The sequence below is a fragment of the Heliangelus exortis genome, chromosome 3 (genome assembly GCF_036169615.1).
Source record: "Heliangelus exortis chromosome 3, bHelExo1.hap1, whole genome shotgun sequence".
In the NCBI taxonomy this organism is placed as follows: domain Eukaryota; kingdom Metazoa; phylum Chordata; class Aves; order Apodiformes; family Trochilidae; genus Heliangelus; species Heliangelus exortis.
Window position 1 is genome coordinate 115193054 of NC_092424.1, and position 23254 is coordinate 115216307.

Genomic DNA, 23254 nt, shown 5'->3' on the forward strand with positions numbered 1-23254 from the left:
TCGGTGAAGTGGGCTGACCTGTGCGTCCTTGGCCTGGGCCCCACTGGGCCCACCAGCCACCTCGAGTAGCACCAGAGAGCAGCGGGAGGGAGGGAGGGAACACACCCCCAGCCCCTGTCATCCCCCAGCACCGGACAGGCACAGTGGGGTACACATGGCCTGGCTGTCCTGGAGGCACCGTGCCCTGGGCAGAGCTCATGGTGATGAGGTCAAACCACTGCGTGTGCCGGGGCTGGAGGCCACAGACAGAACCGAGCAGCACCGGCAGCCAAAATCTGTGACTCATAGAGTGAAGGCAAGGGAGCCGGCAGCACTGTGCTGCAGGCGGGACGTGCCAGCCCGGGGCACCAGCCACTGCTGCCAAACGGTGAGGTAGCCACTGGTGCACCACACCAGTGCCCACAGACCCCCACAGCACCATTCCCCTGCCCACAGACCCCCACAGCACCCTGTCCCAGCCTGGCAGCCCCGTGTCTCTGCCTGAAGGCAGAGGGGGTCAAAGCTGACATCCAGTGCTGGTGCAGGTGTCAGGACGGGCCCAGCACAGGACCCTTCCCCAGTGCTGGTGTTGGGCAGAGCTGGGGGGGGAGAGGCTCGGCCCCCCCTCACCTTGCATATCCCTCAGCTCAGTGTGGCACAGCTGTACCTGCAGCCAGGCGGCTCATGGGGCAATGCACCCGTGACAAGGATGCAGTGTGAAGGCTGGCACTTGGCAACAGCTCCCCATGGCTCAGGGGCAGGGCCCTCAGGAGGGGCTGGGATCAGCCCCCCGAGAGCTGGCAGCCCCCGTGCCATGAGGACGGCTGCTCCCAGGGCCACGTTGGCAGCCCACTCGCTACTGGCACACTGGGGCCCTCCTCCACCCCAGACAAAGCAGATAGAGGCTCAGTGCTTTGGGGCTGCAAACTCCTCCTGAGCTCTGCAGCCCTCCCACTGCCTAAGGTCTCTGAAAACCTTGGTGCCAGCCCTGCAGAGCCCTGGCTCCAGCCCTCCCCGTTCCTGCACCCTCCATGTCCATGCTGAGGCCTGCATGGTGCTCACTGAGAACCTTGGAGGATCCTGCACCGTGGGTACTGCTTGGCTTTTCTCACCACCCAGCAGCAGCTGAGGCACCATGACACCCACCTGAGAGCCACAGTGGGACCTGGTGGTCCCCTAAGCCACCATCACCCCGTGCCAGACCTGTTCACCAGCAGCTGGGATCACCCACCCCAGCAGCCCAAGCCAACAGTGCCCCAGCACAATACCAGCACTGCAGCTGGACACTTGCCTCCTTGGGGACAGGCAGAGAGCAAAGCCATCGTGCTGCCACAGGCCCAAGGCCCTGCTCTAGGTTCTCACCTCACTGAGGGGACAGGAGGCTGCCAGCAGCTAGCTCAGCGAGCATATGATGATCAGCCTGAACCCACCTCTGCGCAGCCCCCAATGCAGGATGAGCCAGAAGCACAATGTCAGGAGGATCAGGAGGGAAAATTGTCATTTATTGGGTGTCCACCTGTCCCCAGCAGAGCTTAGGACACCCGCAATGTCAGTGGGGCTGGGGCAGTGGCACTGACCTTAGCTCTGAGTGGCACCACCAGCATGGGGCCCATAATTGCACCTACCAGGCCATGTGGGGACATGGGCCAGGAGAGGAGCCAGCATAGAGGGAGAACTGTGTTGAGGGGCAGAGCTGTGCCATGGCACAATGTACTGCAGGGCCCAGAGCAGCCCTGGGCACGAGCCCCTCTCTGGGCAGACTCATCAGCATCTTCTACTCCAGTGAGCAGAGAGGGCAATGTCCACAGATGACAGTGTTCCCCGAGAAGACGATGGGTGACGCTGTGTACCCTGTCCCCCTGCAGCCATGGGTGCCAGATCCAAGAGCTCCAGAGGTGGGGCAGGGTCAGGCAGCAGAAGGATGGGGAGGGGGCTGGGGGGACATGGCTCACCCCTCACATCCGATTTGCTTTCCAGGAGAGATAGCAGTTCCAGACGATGGCAACACACTGGACGATGGCCAGCCTGGGGACAGAGGGGACAGCGTGCACAGCCATGGGCTCCTGGAGCCAGGGAGCCAGGGCCACCCCCGTGTCACTACCTGTGCTGCAGGGGCACAAAGTAGAAGTTTGCGACTTGCACCGGTGGCCAGATCTGGGCAGGGAAGGAGACTGCAGTGAGAGACCTGGCCAGCCCCCTGTCCTGTCCCTGCCCAGGCATTCGGGGTGACAGGGGACAGGGGTGCAGAGGACGCCAGCCAGGCACCCCAGGACACACTGGGGCAGGGGAACACAGCCCTGGCTGTCACTGCCACCAGCACTTACACAGTAGTTGGTCAGCAGAGCATCCACATAGTCCTGGAGAAGAAGAGATGCCATGAGTATCTGGAGCTGTCACCAAGCCACCATGAGGACCCAGCCCTGCCACACAGCTGGCCACAGTCATGGATGGAGAGGTCACCGAGCCAGGGCCACCACCCCAGGAGGATGACACGCTGCCACGCTCCTCGTGCCACAGCCACGCTGTGCTGCAGCCCGGCCCCATGGCAGCAGGACAAGTCCCTCATCCTGCCTGGCTGTGACTCAGCTGGAGCCTGGCGCTGGCCGGCAGCCCAGGACGGGGCGAGCGGGCGCAGAGGTGATGGATGCGCTGCTGACGCTTCCTCGGTGTGGGGAGGGACGGATGTGCCCCAAGCCAGGAGTGAAGGTGGGTTCAGCTACTGCTGCCCGGCCCCCAGCCCAGCCCCCCAGCAAGGACAGGTTGCCAGGGTGCAGGAATCACCTATGACCTCACCTAGGCCCTGGTGGGTGTCCCTGCAGGTGCACGGCCAGACACACAGCATGACCTGCTGGAGATGCAGCCAGGGCAGGTGGGAGTGCCCAGGGGGGCTGCCTGTGCCCAGGACCAGCCCAGGTGTGCACCCCAAGGCACCTCACACCCAGTGCTGCTCTCCTGCAGCCTGGAGACAGAGTGGTAACTCAGCCCCCCTCACGGTTCCTGTGCCCCAGGGCAGGATGAGGGGCAGGGATGGCCCCTGATGGGTGTCCCCATGCAGAGGAACCAGCTCTGGGTGACCACAAGCAGAGCCCAGCTGGCGGCAGCTGATGGCCTGACTGTTGCAGGGCCCTTGCATACAGCCCTGGCAACTGTTGGTGCCACCCCCGGGCAGTGACCACCCCGTGTGCCACCTCCCGCTCCTGGTGACTCACGCTGACTCAGTTCCCGCGCTGGTTTCCAGCAATCGGGGCTAATTGGACCCATCTCCATAATGGCTCTGGAGATGCAGCCAGCAGAGGAGCTGGACAGTGCTGCACGGCACCGGGGATGGCACCGGGGAGCCCGGGCACAGGGAACAGCCCTGGCACTGGCGCCCGGAACACCCCAGGAGCTGCCAGGGCGCTGCTGACGGCCCTGAGGAGCAACCAGTACCTGCTGGATCTTGGCCCAGTTCTCCTCCACTGACAGCCCGTTCACCACCCCCGTCACGGCCAGGAAGCAGCCGAGGAAAGACGGCGCGAAGACCCCCTGGAAGAGAGACAGGGGCTGCAAGGCCTGGAGCAGCACGGGATGGGGGGAACTGGCCCAGATTGCTCAATGCCCTGGGGCTACTAGGCCTGTGAAAGAACCATGGGGAGGGATGGGACCCCCAGAGACTCTGAAAAGTCCAAGGGTGGCCCCTGTGCAGCCCTGCCTGCCCCAGCCCCCCGCTGCACTGGTGCTGAGCTAGGGCTGGGAACCCGACTCTGGAGACCTGGCTGCTCCCACTCCCCAGCCCCACAGGGACCCTCACCCCAGGCCACTCACCTGGTCCAGGACCATCTTCTTCACAGCCACCACTTTGGTGGCCCCTGGGACGAGCCAATCCAGGACCCTGTACCAGCCACCCACGACAGGGCCCTGCAGGAGCCAGGAGGTGAGGAAGGGTCCTGCTGCCCAGGACAGGGGGGACAGCGTGGCAGGGGGGCTCTGGAGCTGAGTACATGGACCAGAGCCTGTCCTGCCCCCACCCTGGCCTGTCACCAGCACTGGGGACTGTCCCAGCCTACATCATGGGACCCCTCCATCCCAGCCCCCCATGTGTTCCCCACATCCCAGTGCCCCCCCACACCCGTCCCGCAGCCCGCAGCCCCGCACTGTCTCACCACGAAGCCACAGCCGATGGCTGCCATCCGCAGGGTGCGGGGGCCCTGGTGGCCGCTCAGCCCCCGTTGCTCCACCAGCTGCTGTGCCACCACGTCCCCCACCGCCATCAGAGCCCCTGTGACCAGCACAGCCCACTCAGGGACAGCCAGGGCTGGAGAGATTCCCGGGGTCTCCTCACCCTAATCCCACTCCTGGTTCCCATCCCTGTGCTCCCTCGGGCTCCCAGACATCGCCAGTCCCTGGCACTGCTCCACATCCCCAGGTCACTGTGGGGGACCCTCTGCTGTGCCCATCCCTGCCCGTGGCTTTGGCAGCCCCGCTCTGTCCCCCACCCCTGACCCTTTCGACGTAACCGGGCTGGCCCCGTGCCCCCGAACACGTTCCCTCCCGTGTCCCAGCTCCTCCCCACACGTCCCCAGCCCCGCTGCCATTCTGCTCCCTCCTGGTAGCCCTGATGTGTCCTCCCCTGTGCCACCAGCTCAGGATGATCTCTGCAAGCAGACCCTGGCCCAGACAAGGACCCAGGGGTGGGAGAGCCCCAAGTGTGTCCCAAGCAGCCCCCAGACTCCCTCCCAGGTCCATCGGTGTCCCCAGTGTCCCCTTGAGGAGCAGGGCACGGCTGAAGGGCTGCAGGCCCCAGCTGTGCTGGTCGCCCCGAGCGCTGTCCCCAGCCATCACACGTCCCAGGGTGGCCCCAGGGAACCTGGTGACGGCCAGCAGAGCCCAGAGGTGGCTCAGATTCCCGCCTGGCCCAGCACAGCCCCCGGGGCTCACCGGGGCTGCAGGCACAGCACCCGGTTGTGCCAAAGCACCGGGGCTGCTGGGGACTGGTCGGGGAGTGCAGTCACATCAGTCCTACCGTGCTGGCAGCAGCCCCCACACCGGGGTGACACCGAGGTGACACAGGCTGAAGTCGGGCAGCGAGGGGCACAGAGCCCAGCCCAGAGCCGAGGGGTGCCGGGACCCTGCCGGCTGCTGCCCCCGCGGCCAGGAGACCTTGAAACAGGCCCAATTAGACCTAATTAAGGCAGACTGGCTGCACCAGCAGGCGGGGACAGCAGGGTCACCGCCGGGGGCACTGCTGCTGCGCTGCCAGGGCCGAGCCCGGGAGGCAGGAGGCAAAGCCCTGCCCGGCCCGCGGCTCCGGGACCGGGGCGGCACCGAGCGGGGCCGGGCACGGCCGAGGACCGCCAGAGCGCCACGGCCCGGTCCCAGCCGGTGCTTCCGCTCCGGTGAGCGGAGGGAGCAGGGCGGAATCCCGACTGTGGCTGCAGGGCTCATCCCGGCTCTTCCGCACCGAGCAGGGTGGGTCCGGGCCAGCTCCGAGGGGAAGCAGCAACTGGCAGATCTGGAGCCTGGAGCGTGGCCGGGGGCTGCACCAAACCCCTCCCCGCCGCGGGCAGGGGCTGCCGGGGTACGGGGCCCGGTCCTGGGCAGCTCTCCCAACTCTGCCCTGGCCTCCCTCCAGGATGCAAGGGCTGGCTGCGCAGCCCGGCGGGTGCCAGGTATAAACTCCATCAAATCCGATAAAAATAACCGGGGAACAGCGGAGGTGGGGGGCAGGGGAACGGGCCAGGAGCCAGCGGCTGCATGCCGAGCTGAGTGGGCACAGCAGGGCTCCCGCAGACCTCACCCCCAGCACATCAGCCCCCCCTCGACTCCCACTGGACTTCCCCCCCATCCTGGACTGGTCCCTGGAAGCAACACGCAGGGAAGGCTTCCCCACCCCGTGGGACCCATGGGGAACCCCTGGCCCCGCCCCGGGTAGCACCTCCCACCCCTGGGGATGGACCCCCGAGGCACGGGAACGACCCCCTCCAGAGGCTATGGGGCTCCCGCCCAGCTTCTCACGGGGGAGGGACAGTGCCCACCACAGCAGGGCAAGGGCGGCTGGGTTACGACAGGGTGTCTGGGGATGGGATGGGCCAGAGGGCGTGGGGGGTAAGGGGATGATGAAGAGGGGAGGGAGCAAGGGCCAGGAACGAAGGGTGGGGAAAGGAGAAATGAGAAGAGGGGAAAGAGGTGGGGATAATGAAGGGGAAGGGACGAGGGGGAAGGCACGGGGGGGAAGGAATGAGGGGTGGGTGACTGAGGGAATGAGGGAGGAAAAACGGAGGAAGGAACTAAAGAGGAGAATGAGAAGGGAGAAAGCAGGAGAGAATGGAGGGAGAGGAAATGAGAGTGGGAGGACGGGGGGGAAAGAGGAGGAAGGCGGAGGGGGGCACGGGGAGAGGGAAGGAGATGGGATGGAGGGACGGGACAGGAGCAGCCCGCTCTAGGGCTCGGGGGTCTGTGCACGGCGGGGGCGGTCTCCGGGAGGGCCTGAGGACCCCTCGTGCCCAGCGTGAGGGGGGATCCCGGCCCCGGCCCTTACCGGCGGTGAGCGCCTGGGCCGCCCCGGGCCGCCGCGCCAGCAGCCGCCCCCAGCCCCGCCAGAGCCCCGCCATGGCGCGGGAAGATGACGTCATTGGGTCAGCGTCGCGTTTATTGTTCGTCAGTAGCGGCCCAGCACGGTGGCCAGCAGCGCCATCCGAATGTACATCCCGTTCTCCGCCTGCCGGAAGTAGGCGGCGCGCGGGTCCGAGTCCACCTCCACGCTGTGGAAGTGACGTCATCAGACAAGGCCGGGGGGGACACCCCCATCCCACCCCCGGACCCCCACTCTAGACACAACCCCCCCCCCATGCCCTTGGGACCCCGGATCAGAACCCAGCCCCCATCTCCCTGAGCCCCCCGGAATCCCCAGCACCCGTGGGGAGCCCCCCCGAGCCCTCCCCCAGCACCAAGGCCCACCCCCCACAGCACACTGCAGCCCCCAGAGCCCCCCAGCCTCCAGCCCCACCTGATCTCGTTGACGCGGGGCAGGGGGTGCATCACCACCATCTTCTCTTTGGCCCGGGTCATGATGTGGGGGGTGAGGATGAACTGCCCAAAGCACTGGGGGGGCAGTGCACAGCACTGAGCTGGGGGCAGGGCACTCCCCCCCCCCCTCAAAGAGGCCCCGGGGTCCCTCCCACTCCCCCACTCACAGCCTCATACTCCTCGGCCTGCTGGAAGCGTTCCTTCTGGATGCGGGTCATGTAGAGCACATCCGTGTCTGGCAAAGCCTCCTCAATGCTTCCGAATTCCTCCTGGGGTGGAGGGCACAGGGTGTCTGGTTTCATCAGTGGGGTTGAGGGGGGGGGTCACAAGGCTATATCCCCCCACTGCTGCCCCCCCTCTCACCTGCTGGATGCCCTTGGAGGCCACGAAGGCGGTGATGTCGTCGGGCATGCGCAGGCTGGGGGGGGTGACGTAGCGCAGCTTGACACGGTACTGGGTGAGCAGCCGGGCCAGCGAGTGCACGGTGCGCCCGTGCTTCAGGTCACCCACCATGGTGATCTGCAGGGGGGAGAGGTCAGCCCGGCCCAGGCGCAGCCCCCAGCCCCTGGCGGGGGTGGCCACAGCCCCCCAGCCCTCACCGTCATGCCATTGACAGTGCCCAGCTCCTCACGGATGGTGAAGATGTCCAGCAGCGCTTGCGTGGGGTGCTCGCCCACCCCATCCCCAGCGTTGATCATCGGCTTGCGGCAGTGCTTGGCGGCCAGCTGGGAGGACAGGAGGGCTTAGTACAGTTAGGACGTGGCCCTCCCCGGCCCCACAGCAGTGGGACCTGGCTCCTGCTCCTGACAGCAGGGTCGCACTTGCCCAGCCTACCCTGTGTCCACCCAACAGGCAGGTCACTGTCCCCGCCATTGGGGCAGGGCACTGTCCCCAGCAACACACAGGTCCCCATCCCTCCCATTGCACAGGTCATCATCCTCACTGTTGTGCAAGTCACCATCATGACATCACACAGGTCGCTGACCACCGCTGGGGCAGGTCACCGCCCCGCCATCACACAGAGGTCACAAGTGAACAGGTCACCACCACGGTACCACAGATGTCACCATCCTAAGCATCATGCTGGTCACTGTGTCCCACCATTGCCCAGGTCACCACTGCCTGGCATCAGCAGGTGCAGGTCACCTCATCATGCAGATCACTGTCCCCCCACCATGTGGGTCTCCACTGTGCAGGTCACCATCTGCACCACCACATCACCGCCCTCCCCATCTCAGAAACCACCATCAGGACGGGACCCCGACACCTCCAGGGCAGGACGCAGCCCTCAGCCCCCTCACCTCGACGGCGCCAGGCTGGGGGTGCCGCAGCACCAGCACGTCAGCGTAGCAGCACATGGTCTGCACAGAGTCGGCCAGCGACTCGCCCTTCTGCACCGAAGAGGTGGCCTCCGAGAAGGACAGGACGGAGCCGCCCAGCCGGCTCATGGCTGCCGCGAAGGAGCTGCTGGTGCGTGTGCTGGCCTCGTAGAACATGGACGCCATCACCTTGCCCTGGGGGAGAAGCGCTGTCACCACGGGGGACCCAGGGCACCCATGCCTGGCACAGAGCCAGGTGTTCACCCCACACCCACCCCACCTTGAGGATGTCCAGGCTCCGCTCCTTCTGCACCAGCATGCGCAGGACATGTGCCATGTTGAACAGATGGGACATCTGCGGGGAGAGGGCACTGGGCTGTGTCAGCGGGACACGGTACAGGGACAGCAGCACTCAGCATAGGGACACTGTGCCCCCCACACTCATCAGAGTACCCACGGCCCCAGCACCTGATCCTTGGAGAACTGCTGGACAGAGAGGATGTGCTGCGGGAGGAGAGGGGGCAGCGGCACGGAGGTCTGGAAGTGGGGGACGCCCTGGGGGGATGCCTGGCGCGGGGGGAAGCAGTAGCTATCCTGGATCACAGCTGGATCTGTGGGAGCAGTACGGTCAGCCTGTGCAGGTGGTCCCAGAGCCCCCCAGCCCCCCATGGCACTCACCTGCCTCCACCACCTTCCTGCCAGCCTTGTCCCGGGCATCCTCGGCTGGGTGGGAGAGGGGAGCAGCAGCATTAGGGGGTGCAGGGGGCTGCAGCACCTCAGGACCCACACTCCTGGTGTGGCACAGCCCCTCCAGCACTCAGCAGTACCGGGCAAAAGCATCACGGGGTCCAACGGTGGTGCCACGGCCACCAGACAGTGGGACCATGGCCACCAAAAAGAGGAGCCAAGCTTGGGCACAAGCTGTGTCCCTCTCCCCCCATCCCACAGAACCCAATCGGACGCGTCCCCAATCACACTGGCAGGCGAGGGGTCCCCGAGGTGCCGTGTGGGAGCGGCTGCAGGTGCAGCTGTGCCCTGTCCCACTGTGCCCCCCATCTCTCGGGGGGAAGGGGCCTGTGCCAGGGCACCCGCGCGGCACCTGGGGGAGGGGATGCACTCATGGGCTGCGGTTAGTGCCATTAGTACGGCCGCGACTCATTGTCTGAGTGAGTCCCCCCCCCGACATTACCGGTGCCTCGGGCGCCCGGGCGGTACGCGGCTCCCAGCCTCCGGAACGCTGAACGGGACACAAGGGCCAGCATCAGCGGGGCCGCCTGGGTGCAGCCGCAGACCTGGCCCCCGGGGCAGAACACTCACCACCCTGCCACGCCCTGCCGTGCCCCACTGTACCGTGCCGCGGGCCTACCTGTCAGGCCGGGGTCGGAGGCGCGGTGGATGCGCGGCGGCAGGTGGAAGCGCCCATCACGGCGGGGGCTGGAGGCTCGGCCACGCAGAATCTCAGGCACCGCGTGCCAGGGCCGCTCGGGGGTCTGTAACGAGGGGCTAAGCTGGAGCTGGGCCACAGCAGGGACACCCCAGCCCCACACCCCCCTCCCCAGTACCTTTGTGGTTTCTTTGGTGGGTGCCGCGTGCGGTGCCAGCACTGTGCCCAAGGGCCACTTCTTCACATCCTGCCCATAGCCAGGGGGCACCAGCACCTGCAGCCGTGGGAGAGTGGGGTGGGTGATGGGGGGCCTGGGGCAACCCCTGTAGATTTGAGAGGGTACTGATGGCCTTACCTGCCCATCAATGTAGGCAACCTCTCCACGCAGGACCACCCTCCGCACAGTCCCCTTCACCCTCATGCCCTCGAAGGGGGTCCAGCGGGCCTTAGAGAAGGCCGTGCAGCTGGGGATGACCCACTCGTGCTCCAGATCCACCTGCCAGGACAGTAGGTCAGGGGCTGTTGGAAGGTGGCCAGGGCTAGGAGGGGTGGGTGGGGACCCACCTCCACATAGGTGTCATCCTGCGCCGGCAGCCCGAAGATCTTCCGGGGGTTTTCGTAGAGGCGTTGGATGATGTCCTCCACCGTCAGCCGCCCCTCGGCCACGGCCGTCAGCAGCAGCGGCAGCATCGTCTCCAGGCCAGGGTAGCCGGGGGGCGGCTCCTGCCCCTGCTTCTCCTCCAGCGTGTGGGGGGCTGCAAGAGGGGGTTGGTTACTGTGAGACCCACTGCCATCCTCTGGCCCCAGAGCCACCATCCCCCAGGGCTCACCGTGGTCCGTGGCGAAGCAGTCGATGGTGTCCATGTTCTCCCAGAGCGCTTCCACGTCCTGGCGCGTGCCTAGTGACGGCCGCACGGCTGCACGGCCCTCCCCGAGGCGCCCCAGGTCGTCCCGGCTCAGGAAGAGGTGGTGGGGGGCCACCTCGCACGTCACCGCCACTCCCTTCTGCTTGGCCGCCTTGATGAGCAGGATCTGGGGGGGCAACGGTGAGGGGACGGCCCCAAGGACGCCGCACCCCCGGGTACTTCCTGGCACTCACCTCCTCCCTGCGAGCCACGTGGCAGATGTGCACGGGGCGCTGGTACAGCTGGGCCACCATCAGGACGGCAGCCACCGTCTGCTGCTCAGCGTGGGCCACCACTGGCAGGTGCCGCGGCCACTGCTCGAAGTGCTGGGGGGGGAACATGGGGCTGGTGGGCACCAGGAGCCGGGTGCGGCCCCCCTGTGCTCACTCTTGCTCACGGCAGCTCACCTCCATCCACAGGGAAACGTTGTCCATCCGCAGGCTGGAGAAGGTGTCGTTCAGGTACAGCTTGAGCCCCGCAGCTGCCCCGGCCAGGCTGCCCAGTGCCCCGGCGTTCTCCGGGGAGGCCCCCAGGAACAGGGCAAAGTCACAGCGGGCCCCTGCCTCGGCCAGCTGTGGTGAAAAGGTGGTGGGTGCTGGGTTCACTGGAGCCAGCACGAGAACCAACACCACAGCCAACATGAGAGCCAACACCTCAGCCAACACCACAATCAACACTGCAGTGCCAGGAAAGGACTGGGGTGTCAGTGCAGGCACCAGCAGCCCCTCACCTTCTGTGCCAGGGCAAAGGAGGAGGCGTCGGTGATTGCAGGGCTGGTGTTGGGCATGGCACACACCATGGTGACACCACCGGCCAGGGCGGCTGCTGTCCCTGATGCAAAGTCCTCCTTGTGGGTGCCACCTGGCTCGCGAAGGTGGACGTGGACGTCAATCAGGCCTGGGGAGGGGGCAGCATCAGCACTGGCAGCCCCTGTCCATAGGGGAAGGTCTCCTCCTCCCTCTGCAGTGCCTGTGCAGCACCCCATCCATCCACTTGTCCCACTTACCCGGCAGGCGGATGAGTTTCTGGGAGGTCATGCAATCCACATGCATCTTCATTGGGGGGGCTGCCCTGATCTGGCCCAGCGCCTGTGGGGGTGGCAGGACCACGGACTGGGATGAAGACATCCACCCAAAACCAACCCTCCTGCATCAGTGGTTTGGCAGGGGGATTGGACTCAATGTCCTCCAGAGGTCCCTTCCAACCCCTACCATTCTTTGAGTCCATGATTGTAATACCCATCTACAGTGCCCACCTCACAGCATTCACGAGAGAATGAGGGGAAATGGTTTCAACTTAAAGAGCTGAGATTGAGATGAGATCTTGAGGGTGCTGAGCCCCTGGCACAAGTTGCCCTGAAAAGCTGTGGCTGCCCCATCCCTGGCAGTGTCTCAGGACAGGTTGGATGGGGCTCGGAACAACCTGGGCTGGGGGAGGGGTCCCTGCCCATTGCAGGGGGTGGTACTAGATGATGTTTTAGGTCATCTTAAAGACTCTTTAAAGTTCTTTCTAACCCAAACCAGTCTGGGATTCTGCTGCTCCCTCACTTTCACCCATGTCCCCTGGATCCCATGTGCCCCAGCCCACCTCCACGAAGAGCTTGGTGCACTTGATGTCGATGATGAGTGGCACAGAGTAGTCGACAGCCAGGCGCCGGGTGCGGTAGCCCTTGGTGACAAAGGAGGAGAGCCGGCGGCCCCCCGAGTTGCGCATGGACAGGTTAATGACCATCTCGAAGTGGTTCTCAGCCAGGTAGTCCAGGATGCTGCGCTGGGTCTCCCGGGTGCCAGCCTCGCTGCCATCTGACTCCTCGAAGTGCCAGTCCACAGCCATCACCTGCCAACAGTGACTCCAATCAGAGCCCTGTGACCCCCCAAGGGAGCCCCCGGTCCCCCAGCCCCCAGCCCCACCTTGATGCCATGCTCCGTGTAGAAGTCGGCAGTGCCGAGGCTGGCGTACAACTGGTAGCCGAGGCTCTCCAGGGTCCGCACGGTGGGCAGGAGCTGACTCTTGTTCTGCAATGACCCCAGAGGGTTGGTCAGAGGGTGGAGGTGGGGTCTCTGGCCCCAGTTTCAGTCCCACACACCTTGTAGCTGCCGATGGTTAGCAGGATGTTCTTCTTGGGGATCTTGAAGCCAGTGCTGAGCATGGCCTTCAGGTAAGCCTCGCAACGGTTCTCCCCGAAGCAAGCAACCTCCCCTGTGCTGGTCATCTCCACGCCCAGCACCACATCAGCACCCGCCAGGCGCGAGAAGGAGAACTGGGGGACCTGGAGACAGGGGGTCTGAGGGACTGCCTGGCCACACACCCCAGCCCGGTCCCAACAGACCCCTGCTCACCTTGACACCAACAATGCCTGTGCCTGTCATCAGCCCCACCGGCTCCACATCCTCACCCATGATCACCTGGGTGGCCAGAGCCACCAGGTCCACCCCTAGCGTTTTGGAGACGAAGGGGAAAGAGCGGGACACACGGACATTGCACTCAATCACCTTCAGCTGGTCATCCTGAAAGGAGGGGACAGTGTGAGGAATGTCTGGGGACACAGAGCATCCTCCCTCCAGCCCTGCCTGGAGCAGCTTCCAGGCTGAAGTACCTTGGCGATGAGCTGCAGGTTGAAGGGCCCGGTGACCTGCAGCTCCTGCCCCACAGCATGGACAATGGCCTTGATGCGCTCCAGAGTCTTGGGGGTGATGTCCTGGGGGGGTGTCACCAGCGTGGCGTCCCCTGAGTGCACCCCAGCATTCTCCACATGCTCTGAGATGGCAATGGCCACCACTACACCATCACAGGCCACTGCATCCACGTCAATCTCCTGTGAGCAGGGACATGGTCACAGCCTGCACCAGACTGGGGAGACAGGGTGCTGCCAGGGAGCGGGGACATGGCAGGGCCAGAGCAGCCTCCTGGATGGACCTTGGCCTCCTGGATGAACTTGGAGATGACGACGGGCTGCTCCTTGGACACAGCCACAGCATTGCTCAAGAACTTTTCCAGGTCACTGTCCGAGTAGGCCACGTTCATGGCGGCGCCGCTCAGCACGTAGGAGGGACGCACGACACAGGGGTACCCCACCTTGCAGCAGAAGTGCTTGGCCGACTGTGGGGGGCATGGCACCCTCAGGGGACATGCCAAGGGCAAGTCCTCCTGGAGAGCCCCACCATCCTGGTGCACACCCACCTCCATGTCAGACAGCTCCTTCCAGAGGGGCTGGCTGATGCCGATGGAGTCAAGCAGGCGGGAGAACTTGAAGCGGTTCTCAGCCGAGTCGATGGCCTCTGGGGAGGTGCCCAGGATGCGGCACTGCTGTCGGTGCAGGGCCATGGCGATGTTGTTGGGCAGCTGCCCGCCCATGGACAGGATGACACCCTCGGGGTTCTCTAGCTCATAGATGTCCATCACCACCTGTGGCAGCACGAGGGCAGAGGGTGGCTGGGACTGGGATGGGGACGGTGGCAGCCCCAGCCCTGTGGCAGACAGGACCCCAGCCTCTCACCTCAAAGGAGATCTCATCGAAGTAGAGGCGGTCGCACATGTCATAGTCGGTGCTCACCGTCTCAGGGTTGTAGTTCACCATGATCGTCTTGAAGCCCAACTGCCAGGGGAAGGGACCACAGTGAGTCCGAGGACCCCCACTCCATCCCCAAAGCAGAGACCCCCAGGCCCAGAGGGCACCGGGTCCTGGCTGACCTTGCGGAGCTCCTGGATGCAGCCAACAGCACACCAGTCGAACTCGACGCTGCTGCCGATGCGGTAGACGCCAGAGCCGATGACCATGACGTGGGGCTCGCGGAAGGCCAGGTCATGTTCAGTGCCGTTGTAGGTCAGGTACAGGTAGTTGGTCTGGGCCGGCCACTCTGCCGCCACTGTGTCGATCTGCTTCACCACCGGCAGGATCTTCAGGTCGTGACGCATCTTCCGGACGGCCAGCTCGGTGCTGCAAGGGGCAGGGTGAGCCAGGGCTGGGGGCTGGGGGCTGGAGCAGAAACTGACCCTCCCCTCCTCACCTGAGCACGGCCAGGGCCACCTGCTTGTCAGAGAAGCCGAGCTGCTTGGCCCGGGCCAGCATGGTGGGCGGCATGGCGTTCTGCCCCTCACGGTACAACTCCAGCCGCATCGCATGGTCTGTGATGTTCTTCATCTTGTGCAGAAACCAGCGGTCGATCTTGGTCAGCTCGTAGAGCCGCTCGATGGAGTAGCCAGCACGCAGCGCAGCTGCCAGCACGAAGATCCGCTTGTCTGTCGGCGTCTCCAGCTCCTGTCAGGCCAGAGAATGAGCAGGGCTGTGGCTGCCCCCTCCCCAGGACTGCACCAGCTGCAGACTTCCCCATGCCTCCCTGAGCCTGGCACTCACCACATCCGAGGCTGGTTTCACTGTGTGGTCAAAGCCCACACAGTTCTCGTCCACCATCCTCAGGGCCTTCTGGAAAGCTTCCTCGAAGTTCCTGCCTATGGCCATGACCTCCCCTGGGAATGGGGTGGTGAGTGCATGGGGTAGTGAGTGGGCAGGCTGCACCCCTGCCCACCAGTGCCACACTCTACACCACCGGCCCCCCGCACTCACCCACGCTCTTCATGGAGCTGCCAATCTTGGTGCTGACCCGCAGGAACTTGCTGAGATCCCAGCGAGGGATCTTCACCACACAGTAGTCCAGGCTGGGCTCAAAGTTGGCCGTGGTGGAGTTGGTGACTGAGTTCCTGGGTAGGGGACAAGAGTCACCACCCAGGAGCCATCCCGTTGGAGTGGTGCCCCCATCCCATGCTGCTGCAGTGCCATTACCTGAGGAGGGGCAGGGGGATGCCCAGGGCCAGCTTGGCAGCCACATAGGCCAGGGGGTAGCCGGTGGCTTTGCTGGCCAGGGCTGAGCTGCGAGAGAGCCGGGCGTTCACCTCGATGATGTAGTACTGCAGGCAGCAGGTCAGACCCTCCAGCCTCGGGGACACCAGGGACAGAGCCCCACCAGCCAGGAGCTGGTTCTGGGGACACCAGGGACACAGCCCCACCAGCCAGGAGCTGGCCCTGGGGACACCGGGGGTCCACACTCACCTGCTCAGACTCAGGGTTCAGGGCAAACTGGATGTTGCACTCGCCCACGATGCCGAGGTGCCGGATCACCTTGATGGCTGTGCGGCGCAGCATGAAGTACTCGGTGTCATTGAGGGTCTGGCTGGGGGCCACCACAATGGACTCGCCTGTGTGGATCCCCAGTGGGTCCAGGTTCTCCATGTTGCACACCTGACAGTCGGAGGGGGGAAATCACCATGCGGATTCCTCCTAGCTCCCACCGGCCCCTTCCCAGCCTGAGGGGCCAAGGTGGGGCTTGGAGGTGACCCCCAGGCCCCTGCCTGTGCTGCAGCTCCCCCAGGGCAGTGGGGTTCTGGCCTGAGGGTTGCAGCTTCAATGTCACACAGCAGCTGCACTGGCACCAGTGAAGGGACTGGGGAGCCCCTCCCGGGGATGAGGGATCCAGCAGGAGCCCCCCAGACCCACCCCTCCCTCAGTCTTCCCATCCTGTACCGTGACACAGTTGTCGTAAGCATCCCGCACCACCTCATACTCGATCTCCTTCCAGCCCTTCAGGGATTTGTCCACCAGGACCTGGGAGGTGTGGGTGAAGGCCTGGCTCACCAGGGCCACCAGCTCCTCATAGCTGTTGGCAAAGCCAGAACCCAGCCCACCCAGGGCGTAGGCAGATCGCACCAGCACTGGGTACCCCAAACGCTCCGCTGCTGCCGCTGCCTGCAGGGAGACATGGGGAGCACAGTTGGGATGGGGGAACCCAGCCTGGGATCTGCCCCATTGTGCTGCCCCATAGCCACCCCAGACCTGCTCCAGGGAGGCAGCCGCCTCACTGGGTGCCACGTGCTCCCCAATCTCCTCCATCTTCTCCACGAAGACCTTGCGATCTTCCGTCATCTCGATGGAGGTGATGGGGGTGCCCAGCACCCGCACGTGGTACCGCTCCAGCACACCCGCCTTGGTGAGCTCCACACCACAGTTGAGAGCTGTCTGTCCCCCGAAGGTCAGAAGCACCCCGTCAGGGCGCTCATTCCGGATCACCTGGGGGACACAGACCCAGAGCAGTGGAGCAGGGACCCATGGCAACTCCACAAAGCACATCCTACACCCTGTACTTAACCCAAGCACCCTTCATACCCCTGTGCAGCAGCCCCAAGCCCCCCAGCCCCTCTGTCCCTGCCCTGCCCCAGCCTGGGGTGCTCACCTGGGTGACGTACTCAGGGGTGATGGGGAGAAAGTAGACCTTGTCTGCCAGCCCCTTGGAGGTCTGCACTGTGGCAATGTTGGGGTTGATCAGCACCGTCTGGATGTTCTCCTCCTTCAGCGCTTTGATGGCCTTGGGGGAACAGATGGGGCACAGTTGGTGGCCCTCAGTGATCCCACCACCACTCCTCATGTACCCGGTGGGCACTCACCTGTGACCCCGAGTAGTCAAACTCTCCTGCCTGCCCGATGGAGAGGCCACCAGAGCCCAGGATCAGCACCTTGCGGGGCCGGGCCACATCCTGCCCCCCTGCAGGTCCCTGCTTGGAGCTCAGCCAGTCCCGCAGGCGCTGCCGCACTGGGAGGGACAGCAGACACTGGGGACAGAGCCACACACACTCCTCTGCACAGCCCTGGCCCCACTGTCCTGCTCATGGCTCCCACTGGTCCCACAGCACCCCCCAAGTTCCCCAGCAGCCCCTGCCCATGACCCCTAGCCATAGCCCCTCTGCAAAGCCCCAGACCCACAGTTCTCCCCACAGCCACCCCCTGCAGACCTCACCCACAGCCCTGCTCACGGGCCCCCCACAAAGCCCCCCCAGCCCCAGTCCCATGGTTCTGCCCATGGCCCCTGTGCAAAGCCCTGGCTCCTCAGTCTCTGCTCATTCCCTCACAGCCCCACAGCATCCCCCCCACCCCCAGCCCGGTTTCACTGTCCTGCCCATGTCCCCCCCCCATTACTTCCCTCCCACCCGCACTCACCCGTCAGGGCACTGCCATCCCCATCCCGCAGATCCCGTGCAGTCTCCACAAAGATGTCAAAGAGTCCCTCCAGGTCGGTGGGGCCAGCGCAGTGCTCAGGGTGAAACTGGACACTGTGGAGGGAGTCAGACATGGCCCCATACCCCTCCCCACCCCAGCCCCCCCAGCCCCCTGCCCTGTGGCCACCTGAAGAAAGGCTTGTGCTCGTGGACCAGGCCCTCGTTGGAGCCATCGTTGGCATTGGTGAAGAGCGGGACCCAGCCGGGGGGCAGGCTGCCCACCTCCACCGCAAACCCATGGTTCTGTGCCGTGATAAAGCAGCGCTGCGTGTCCTCGTGCAGGCACGGCTGGTTGTGACCGCGGTTCCCGTACCTGTGGTGGCAGCAGAGTGGGTATCAGGCTGGGACCCTCCTCCTGCTGACACCCCGACAATGACCCTCACCCTGGGCACCCATGGTGACACCACCCTCCAGACCCCCACAGGGCCTCCTGGTTCTGTGGACCCCCACAATGACATCTCCCCAGACCCCCACAGTGGCCCCCACCCTGGGCCCCTACAGCAACACCTCTCTGGACTCCCATGGTGACCCTAATGGACCTTCCCAGAGACCCTCATACCCTGTGACACCCTCACACCCCTACTCACTTCATCTTGTAGGTGCGGGCACCCAGGGCCAGAGCCAGCAGCTGATGGCCCAGGCAGATGCCAAAGACAGGCTTGGGCTGGGGGGCATCCAGCACCCGCTGCAGCCCGGCCACCGTCTCCCGGCAGAGCTGGGGGTCCCCAGGACCATTGCTGATGAACAGCCCGTCAAAGTCTGCACCAAGACAGCAGTAGGGTCAGAGCGAGCCTCCCTGTGAGCCCCCGCCATGGCAGTTCACCCCAAACCTGCTGCTCCCAAACACATCAGCAGTCACCCTGATGTCATCGGCCAGAGACCCCCACCCGAACCACAGCATCCCAGCCGCCGACCTGCAGGGTCTGCCCGAGCTCACAGTGAAGAGCAGAACCTGGTTCCCACCCTGCTCCAGGCTCCATCCTCTCCTTAGCAGAAGGCCAGGTTGCCCCCACCCACTCCTACCCACCTGCAGGGTCCAGTGGGTAGTCCCAGGGCACCACAGTGACAGCCGCCCCCCGCTGGCAGAGGCACCGCACCTGGTTGTACTTGAGGCCGCAGTCGATGGCTGTGATGTGCGGTGACCCACCAGTGTTGAATACACGGGGTGTCTGTGGGAGGGGGGAGTCAGAACCCCCAGGTGGGATCAGCCCCCCACAGCTGTCCCCTGAGCCCAGTGCCAGCACTCCCTGCCATCTCCACAACCCCCAGCCCTCCTCCTGTGCCCCCAGACCAGAGGCAGCCCCTCCCCAGCCTGGCACTATCCCCCTTCAGTCCCTCCCACAGTCCCCCCAGCCATCCCCTCCAAGTCAAGTACCAGCCCCCCTCTGCCACCCTCACCTTCAGTGACACCTCCTGCACCAGGTGACGCTTGTTGGGGTCCTCAAAGGAGAGGTTCTCCTCGGGGGTCCCATCCAACACCAGCTTCCCCAGCAGTGTCCCCTTCTCACTAATCTTTTTTGTCAAGGCTCGAGTGTCCACCCCTGCAGACAGGCTGTGAGATGACTTCACAGCCCTGCCCCACCTGAGAACCCCCCCCCCCATCACTCCCCCGCCACCCGGAGGGGGCAAATCCCAAAGCAGGGACAGGCCTCATGCAGATCCCACTGACCCCCTGGGCCCAGGCCTTCAGCTGCCCCACAGCCACCTGAGCTCCCCCCAGCCCTGTCTCCCTGTCCCACCTTCCAGCCCGGGGATGTTCTGCTCCTTCAGCCACTGGTCAAGGGAGCGAGACGCACTCCAATGGCTGGGGGTCTCCGAGCACTCGCCCACCACCAGTGCAGCAACGTGAATCTTGCTGGACTCAAACCACTGTGGGGGCAGGGGGTGAACACGGCTGAGCAGGGGGTCACCAACTCAGGAGAAGCCCCCCAGGTGCCCAGCCTGGCCGACCCCAGGGGGCACAGTGGGACAGCTACAGCCCAGGGTTGGGGGAGCCCTGTGGGACAGAGACCCCATACCTGTGCCCAGCACAGGACCTGCCCCCTGCCACCCCACACACCATGGTCCCACCAAGCTCTGGGAGTTCCCAGGGTCCTGGTGCTGCTGGACTGCAGCCCCTAACCCAGGGATCCCTCAGACTGGCACAGCCATGGCATGAACAGGCACCACAGTCCCACTGGGTGGGACTCCCACAGGGCAGAGTCAGGAGATCCTGACACCCCAAGGCAGGGCAGGGCAGGGCAGGGCAGGGCAGGGCAGGACAGGACAGGACAGGACAGGACAGGACAGGACAGGACAGGACAGGACAGACCCCCAGGTGTGGGGAGGGCCCAGCTGTCGGGGCCAGAGGAGCCTGGACTCTGCCCCGGGGGCAGGGGTGGCACTGGGACAGGCAGGGCCGAGGCCGAGGGGCCGTAAGGGGTGCTGGGCCTCGGGCAGGCAGGGAGGGAGACTGCACTGCACCTCGTCCTGGGGGCTGCAATGGAGTGGGACAGACACAGAGCCCCAATACCCACCACCCCAGCCTCAGGGCAAGGGGGGCTCACATCCCGCCCAGCCCCTCATGCTGGGCTGGAGCACCCCGGGCTCCACAGCATCGGGGCCTAACCCCCACGTGCTGCCCTGTGCCGCATGGTGACTGTCACTCCCCGCCCTGACCCCCCGTGCTAGGCAGTGCTCTGTGCCACTGTCCCTCCGCTGCAGGGATGCACTGCACCGTGCTCCACTGCCCTGAGACCCCATCGTCCCGCTGCCTGCCCCACATCAAACTGTCCGCAGCTACGTGTCTCTGTCCTCACTGCCCGCCTCCTCCCACCCACTCACCCGGCTGAGGCCGAAGGGGTCGGTCTCGTCCCGGGGAACCCCGTAGTTGCCGACGAGCGGGTAGGTGAGCACCAGGATCTGGGCCTTGTAGGAGGGGTCGGTGAGGGCCTCGGGGTAGCCCACCATGCCGGTCTGGAAGACTGCGGGCACAGGAAGAAGGGCTAGGACGCAGCATCCCGGCCGCCCCCATCCCGCCGGAGGAGACACCCCTCGGGCCAGCCCCGGCTCCTGCCCCACTGCGAAGCACGGAGCGGAGCGGGGGGGGTCCCCGCACCGGGACAGCACTCCCGCCCCGATCCCCTCTTGGCGCCTCTCGCCGCTCTCAGGGCCGCGCCCCGACATCCACCGCTGTCCCGGACCTGATCCCGGACCCACCCCACTCACCGACTTCCCCGGCAGCGGTGGCCCCGGTGGCCCCAAAGGGTCGACCGCGCAGCACCGACCCATCCTGCAGCACCAGGCAGCCCATGGCGGATCCACGTGCGCTGCAGCGGGCCTGCGGTGGAGAACGAGCGGGACGCGCGCCGTGGCAGCGGGTGGATCCGGGGCGGGGCCGGGTGGGGACAGCCCCGGGGGCGGGGCCGTGGGAATTGACCACAGCACCGGGGAGCACCGTGAACCACCGAGATCGAACGGCCAGGACAGATGCGCTAACAATAGCCACAGAGTTAACGCGGAGGGACAATAGCTATCGGAAACCGAACTAAGCGATACCTATCAGTCTTATCATAACTTTTACCATCATTAAGGTCAGGGGAGAGCGCGAACGCAGTCCCCCACTACCACAAATTATGCAGTCGAGTTTCCCGCATTTGGGGAAATCGCAGGGGTCAGCACACCCGGAGTGCAGGGGATGAGCCTCGCCCTGGGAAAACCACCTGCTTGATCATGGTGTCTCCCCTGCCAGGTAAGTATGAACTCAAACACCCCCGCCCCGCACACACACGCCCAACCACGCACGCACAACACGCGGTCACAACACACGCACAAACAACAACACAACGAACACCACCGACACCGCAGCCCCCACGCACACCGACACCCGACACCGCCCCTACCCACGCCCGCACCCACCGGGGGGGCTTCTGCTCGGGGGCCGCATCTCCCGACGCGCACCGCGCACACGATCTGCATGGGCACGCCCACGAGCTGCATGAACACGCCCACGATCTACACGGGCACCCCAGGCCCCACCACCGCCGCTGCGCGCGTCTCGCCCGGGCGGCTGCTGCCCATAGCCACCCCGAACCTTCCGGCGCTGACAGCCCCGGCGTGTCCCGAGTCAAGCAGGAGCACAGCTGGGATGCCCGTGGACCTCTCTGTGCACCCGGGAGGCAGCTCCGTCTCCGGGGGCGAGGTCAGGCTCGGGGAGCCGGGGGGGGTACGTGTGCAAGCAGCAAACACGAGAGGTTGAAGCTCAGCTGGAGCTGCCGCTGCCGCTGGTGTGTCAGGCAAGAAAGGCTTTCCAAGGACAGGCCTCAGGAAAACATCGGACCAAGACCTGAAGAAGATGGATGCTTGACAAACACACACAGAAAAGGTGCTTTTGAAATATCGACTAATTTAATTTGCCCTCATTTGAAACCAGTCATGCAATCCTAATATTCTGCAGGCAAGCTAAATCTTGTATTCCATAACTGTTGAATTCCAGACTAATTTGGGTTGGAAGGGACCTGAAAGCTCAACCAGTGCCACCCCTGCCATGGTCAGGGACACCTCCCAGCAGCTCAGATTTCTCCAAGCCCCATCCAACCTGGGATGAAACACTGCCAGGGATGGGGCAGACACAGCCCCTGGGCAACCAGGGGCTCAGTACCCTCACCCCAAAGAATTTCTCCCTCCCATCTCCTCTCTTGCAGCTGGAAATCCCTTCCCCCTCGGAGGGTCCCATCCCTCCAGGCCCTTGTCCCAAGTCCCTCCCCAGCTTTCCTGGAGCCCCTTCAGGCACGGGAAGGTGCTCTAAGGTCTCCCCGTTGCAGCCTTCTCTTCTCCAGCCTCAACACCCCCAACTCTCTCAGCCTGGCTCCAGAGCAGAGATGCTCCAGCCCTCCCAGAAGCTATGAGGCCTTGCTCCAACAGCTCTGGTCTCCACATTGGAGGGCTTTTGATCCCTTTCAAGTATCCTGTACTTTTCTGGCCTCCCCCAGAGCACTGAGTGCAGCACTGGCCCCACCACTGGAGAAGGATGTTTGAGAAAGTTCTGATGGCATGGTCTGGGCAGGGTGTGTGCAATATAGTAGGTGTTTGGGTTCTCTGTGTGTCCATGCCAGCTCCTTCAGAACACTGTGGTGAACCGCCCATGGCCTGTAGGCTTGTGAGCACACAGGTGGAAAGTCAGTGCTCTTGCAGTTGTAGTCCTGCAACTGAAGAGTTGGTCTACCATTATTATTAAAGACAAGCAAAAAAACATTGACCTCTTCCACCTTTTCTGTGTGTGTTTGTCAAGCATCCATCTTCTTCAGGTCTTGGTCCGATGTTTTCCTGAGGCCTGTCCTTGGAAAGCCTTTCTTGCCTGACACACCAGCGGCAGCGGCAGCTCCAGCTGAGCTTCAACCTCTCGTGTTTGCTGCTTGCACACGTACCCCCCCCGGCTCCCCGAGCCTGACCTCGCCCCCGGAGACGGAGCTGCCTCCCGGGTGCACAGAGAGGTCCACGGGCATCCCAGCTGTGCTCCTGCTTGACTCGGGACACGCCGGGGCTGTCAGCGCCGGAAGGTTCGGGGTGGCTATGGGCAGCAGCCGCCCGGGCGAGACGCGCGCAGCGGCGGTGGTGGGGCCTGGGGTGCCCGTGTAGAT

At 64.7% G+C, this 23254-nt stretch overlaps 2 protein-coding genes and 1 non-coding gene across 5 annotated transcripts; all 3 read right to left on the reverse strand.

The window, feature by feature from the left end:
• Positions 1-1451: 1451 nt before the first annotated feature.
• Positions 1452-6597, reverse strand: MPV17 (mitochondrial inner membrane protein MPV17). Of its 2 annotated transcripts, XM_071742406.1 has the most exons (7): positions 6497-6597; positions 4122-4237; positions 3784-3876; positions 3409-3504; positions 2304-2336; positions 2081-2133; positions 1452-2004 (listed from the first exon to the last, which is right to left on the reverse strand). In XM_071742406.1, the coding sequence occupies exons 1-7, from the start codon at positions 6588-6590 to the stop codon at positions 1935-1937; spliced, it is 555 nt and encodes a 184-aa protein (XP_071598507.1). In that variant the 5' UTR covers positions 6591-6597; the 3' UTR covers positions 1452-1934. The 2 variants fall into 2 exon arrangements, with proteins under 2 accessions (XP_071598507.1, XP_071598508.1); XM_071742407.1 differs by lacking the exon at positions 3784-3876.
• CAD (carbamoyl-phosphate synthetase 2, aspartate transcarbamylase, and dihydroorotase) lies at positions 6590-21370 on the reverse strand. Of its 2 annotated transcripts, XM_071742398.1 has the most exons (45): positions 20844-21370; positions 20460-20599; positions 19376-19505; positions 19035-19177; positions 18664-18805; positions 18224-18395; positions 17764-17949; positions 17578-17690; positions 17028-17173; positions 16817-16948; positions 16420-16653; positions 16111-16332; positions 15640-15828; positions 15373-15497; positions 15157-15290; positions 14947-15059; positions 14600-14850; positions 14283-14529; positions 14089-14187; positions 13773-13997; positions 13509-13691; positions 13189-13407; positions 12932-13099; positions 12679-12861; positions 12503-12607; positions 12180-12428; positions 11599-11680; positions 11323-11489; positions 11000-11164; positions 10787-10918; positions 10518-10719; positions 10252-10442; positions 10043-10183; positions 9866-9961; positions 9670-9793; positions 9493-9540; positions 8982-9026; positions 8772-8914; positions 8584-8658; positions 8286-8498; positions 7584-7709; positions 7348-7503; positions 7152-7253; positions 6965-7059; positions 6590-6719 (listed from the first exon to the last, which is right to left on the reverse strand). In XM_071742398.1, the coding sequence occupies exons 1-45, from the start codon at positions 20926-20928 to the stop codon at positions 6617-6619; spliced, it is 6741 nt and encodes a 2246-aa protein (XP_071598499.1). In that variant the 5' UTR covers positions 20929-21370; the 3' UTR covers positions 6590-6616. The 2 variants fall into 2 exon arrangements, with proteins under 2 accessions (XP_071598499.1, XP_071598500.1); XM_071742399.1 differs by lacking the exon at positions 9493-9540 and having other exon boundaries at positions 20844-21013.
• LOC139795622 (U1 spliceosomal RNA) lies at positions 21211-21374 on the reverse strand. Its single transcript, XR_011725609.1, has one exon. It is a non-coding gene; the product is annotated as a U1 spliceosomal RNA (small nuclear RNA).
• Positions 21375-23254: the final 1880 nt, after the last annotated feature.

What these genes read in the sequence shown, in the direction of transcription:
- MPV17 (XM_071742406.1), bottom strand. Translation starts at nt 6,590, where the DNA reads ATGACGTCATCTTCCCGCGCCATGGCGGGGCTCTGGCGGGGCTGGGGG. An exon ending in GGCCCAGGCGCTCACCGCCG is followed by an intron (nt 4,238 to 6,496) that starts GTAAGGGCCGGG and finishes TGCTGGTCACAG; the next exon opens with GGGCTCTGATGGCGGTGGGG. An exon ending in AGAAGATGGTCCTGGACCAG is followed by an intron (nt 3,505 to 3,783) that starts GTGAGTGGCCTG and finishes TCTCTCTTCCAG; the next exon opens with GGGGTCTTCGCGCCGTCTTT.
- CAD (XM_071742398.1), bottom strand. Translation starts at nt 20,928, where the DNA reads ATGGGCTGCCTGGTGCTGCAGGATGGGTCGGTGCTGCGCGGTCGACCC. An exon ending in GCATCCAGGAGCTCCGCAAG is followed by an intron (nt 14,188 to 14,282) that starts GTCAGCCAGGAC and finishes TTCCCCTGGCAG; the next exon opens with TTGGGCTTCAAGACGATCAT. An exon ending in CCCGGGCGCCCGAGGCACCG is followed by an intron (nt 9,027 to 9,492) that starts GTAATGTCGGGG and finishes TCTCCCACCCAG; the next exon opens with CCGAGGATGCCCGGGACAAG.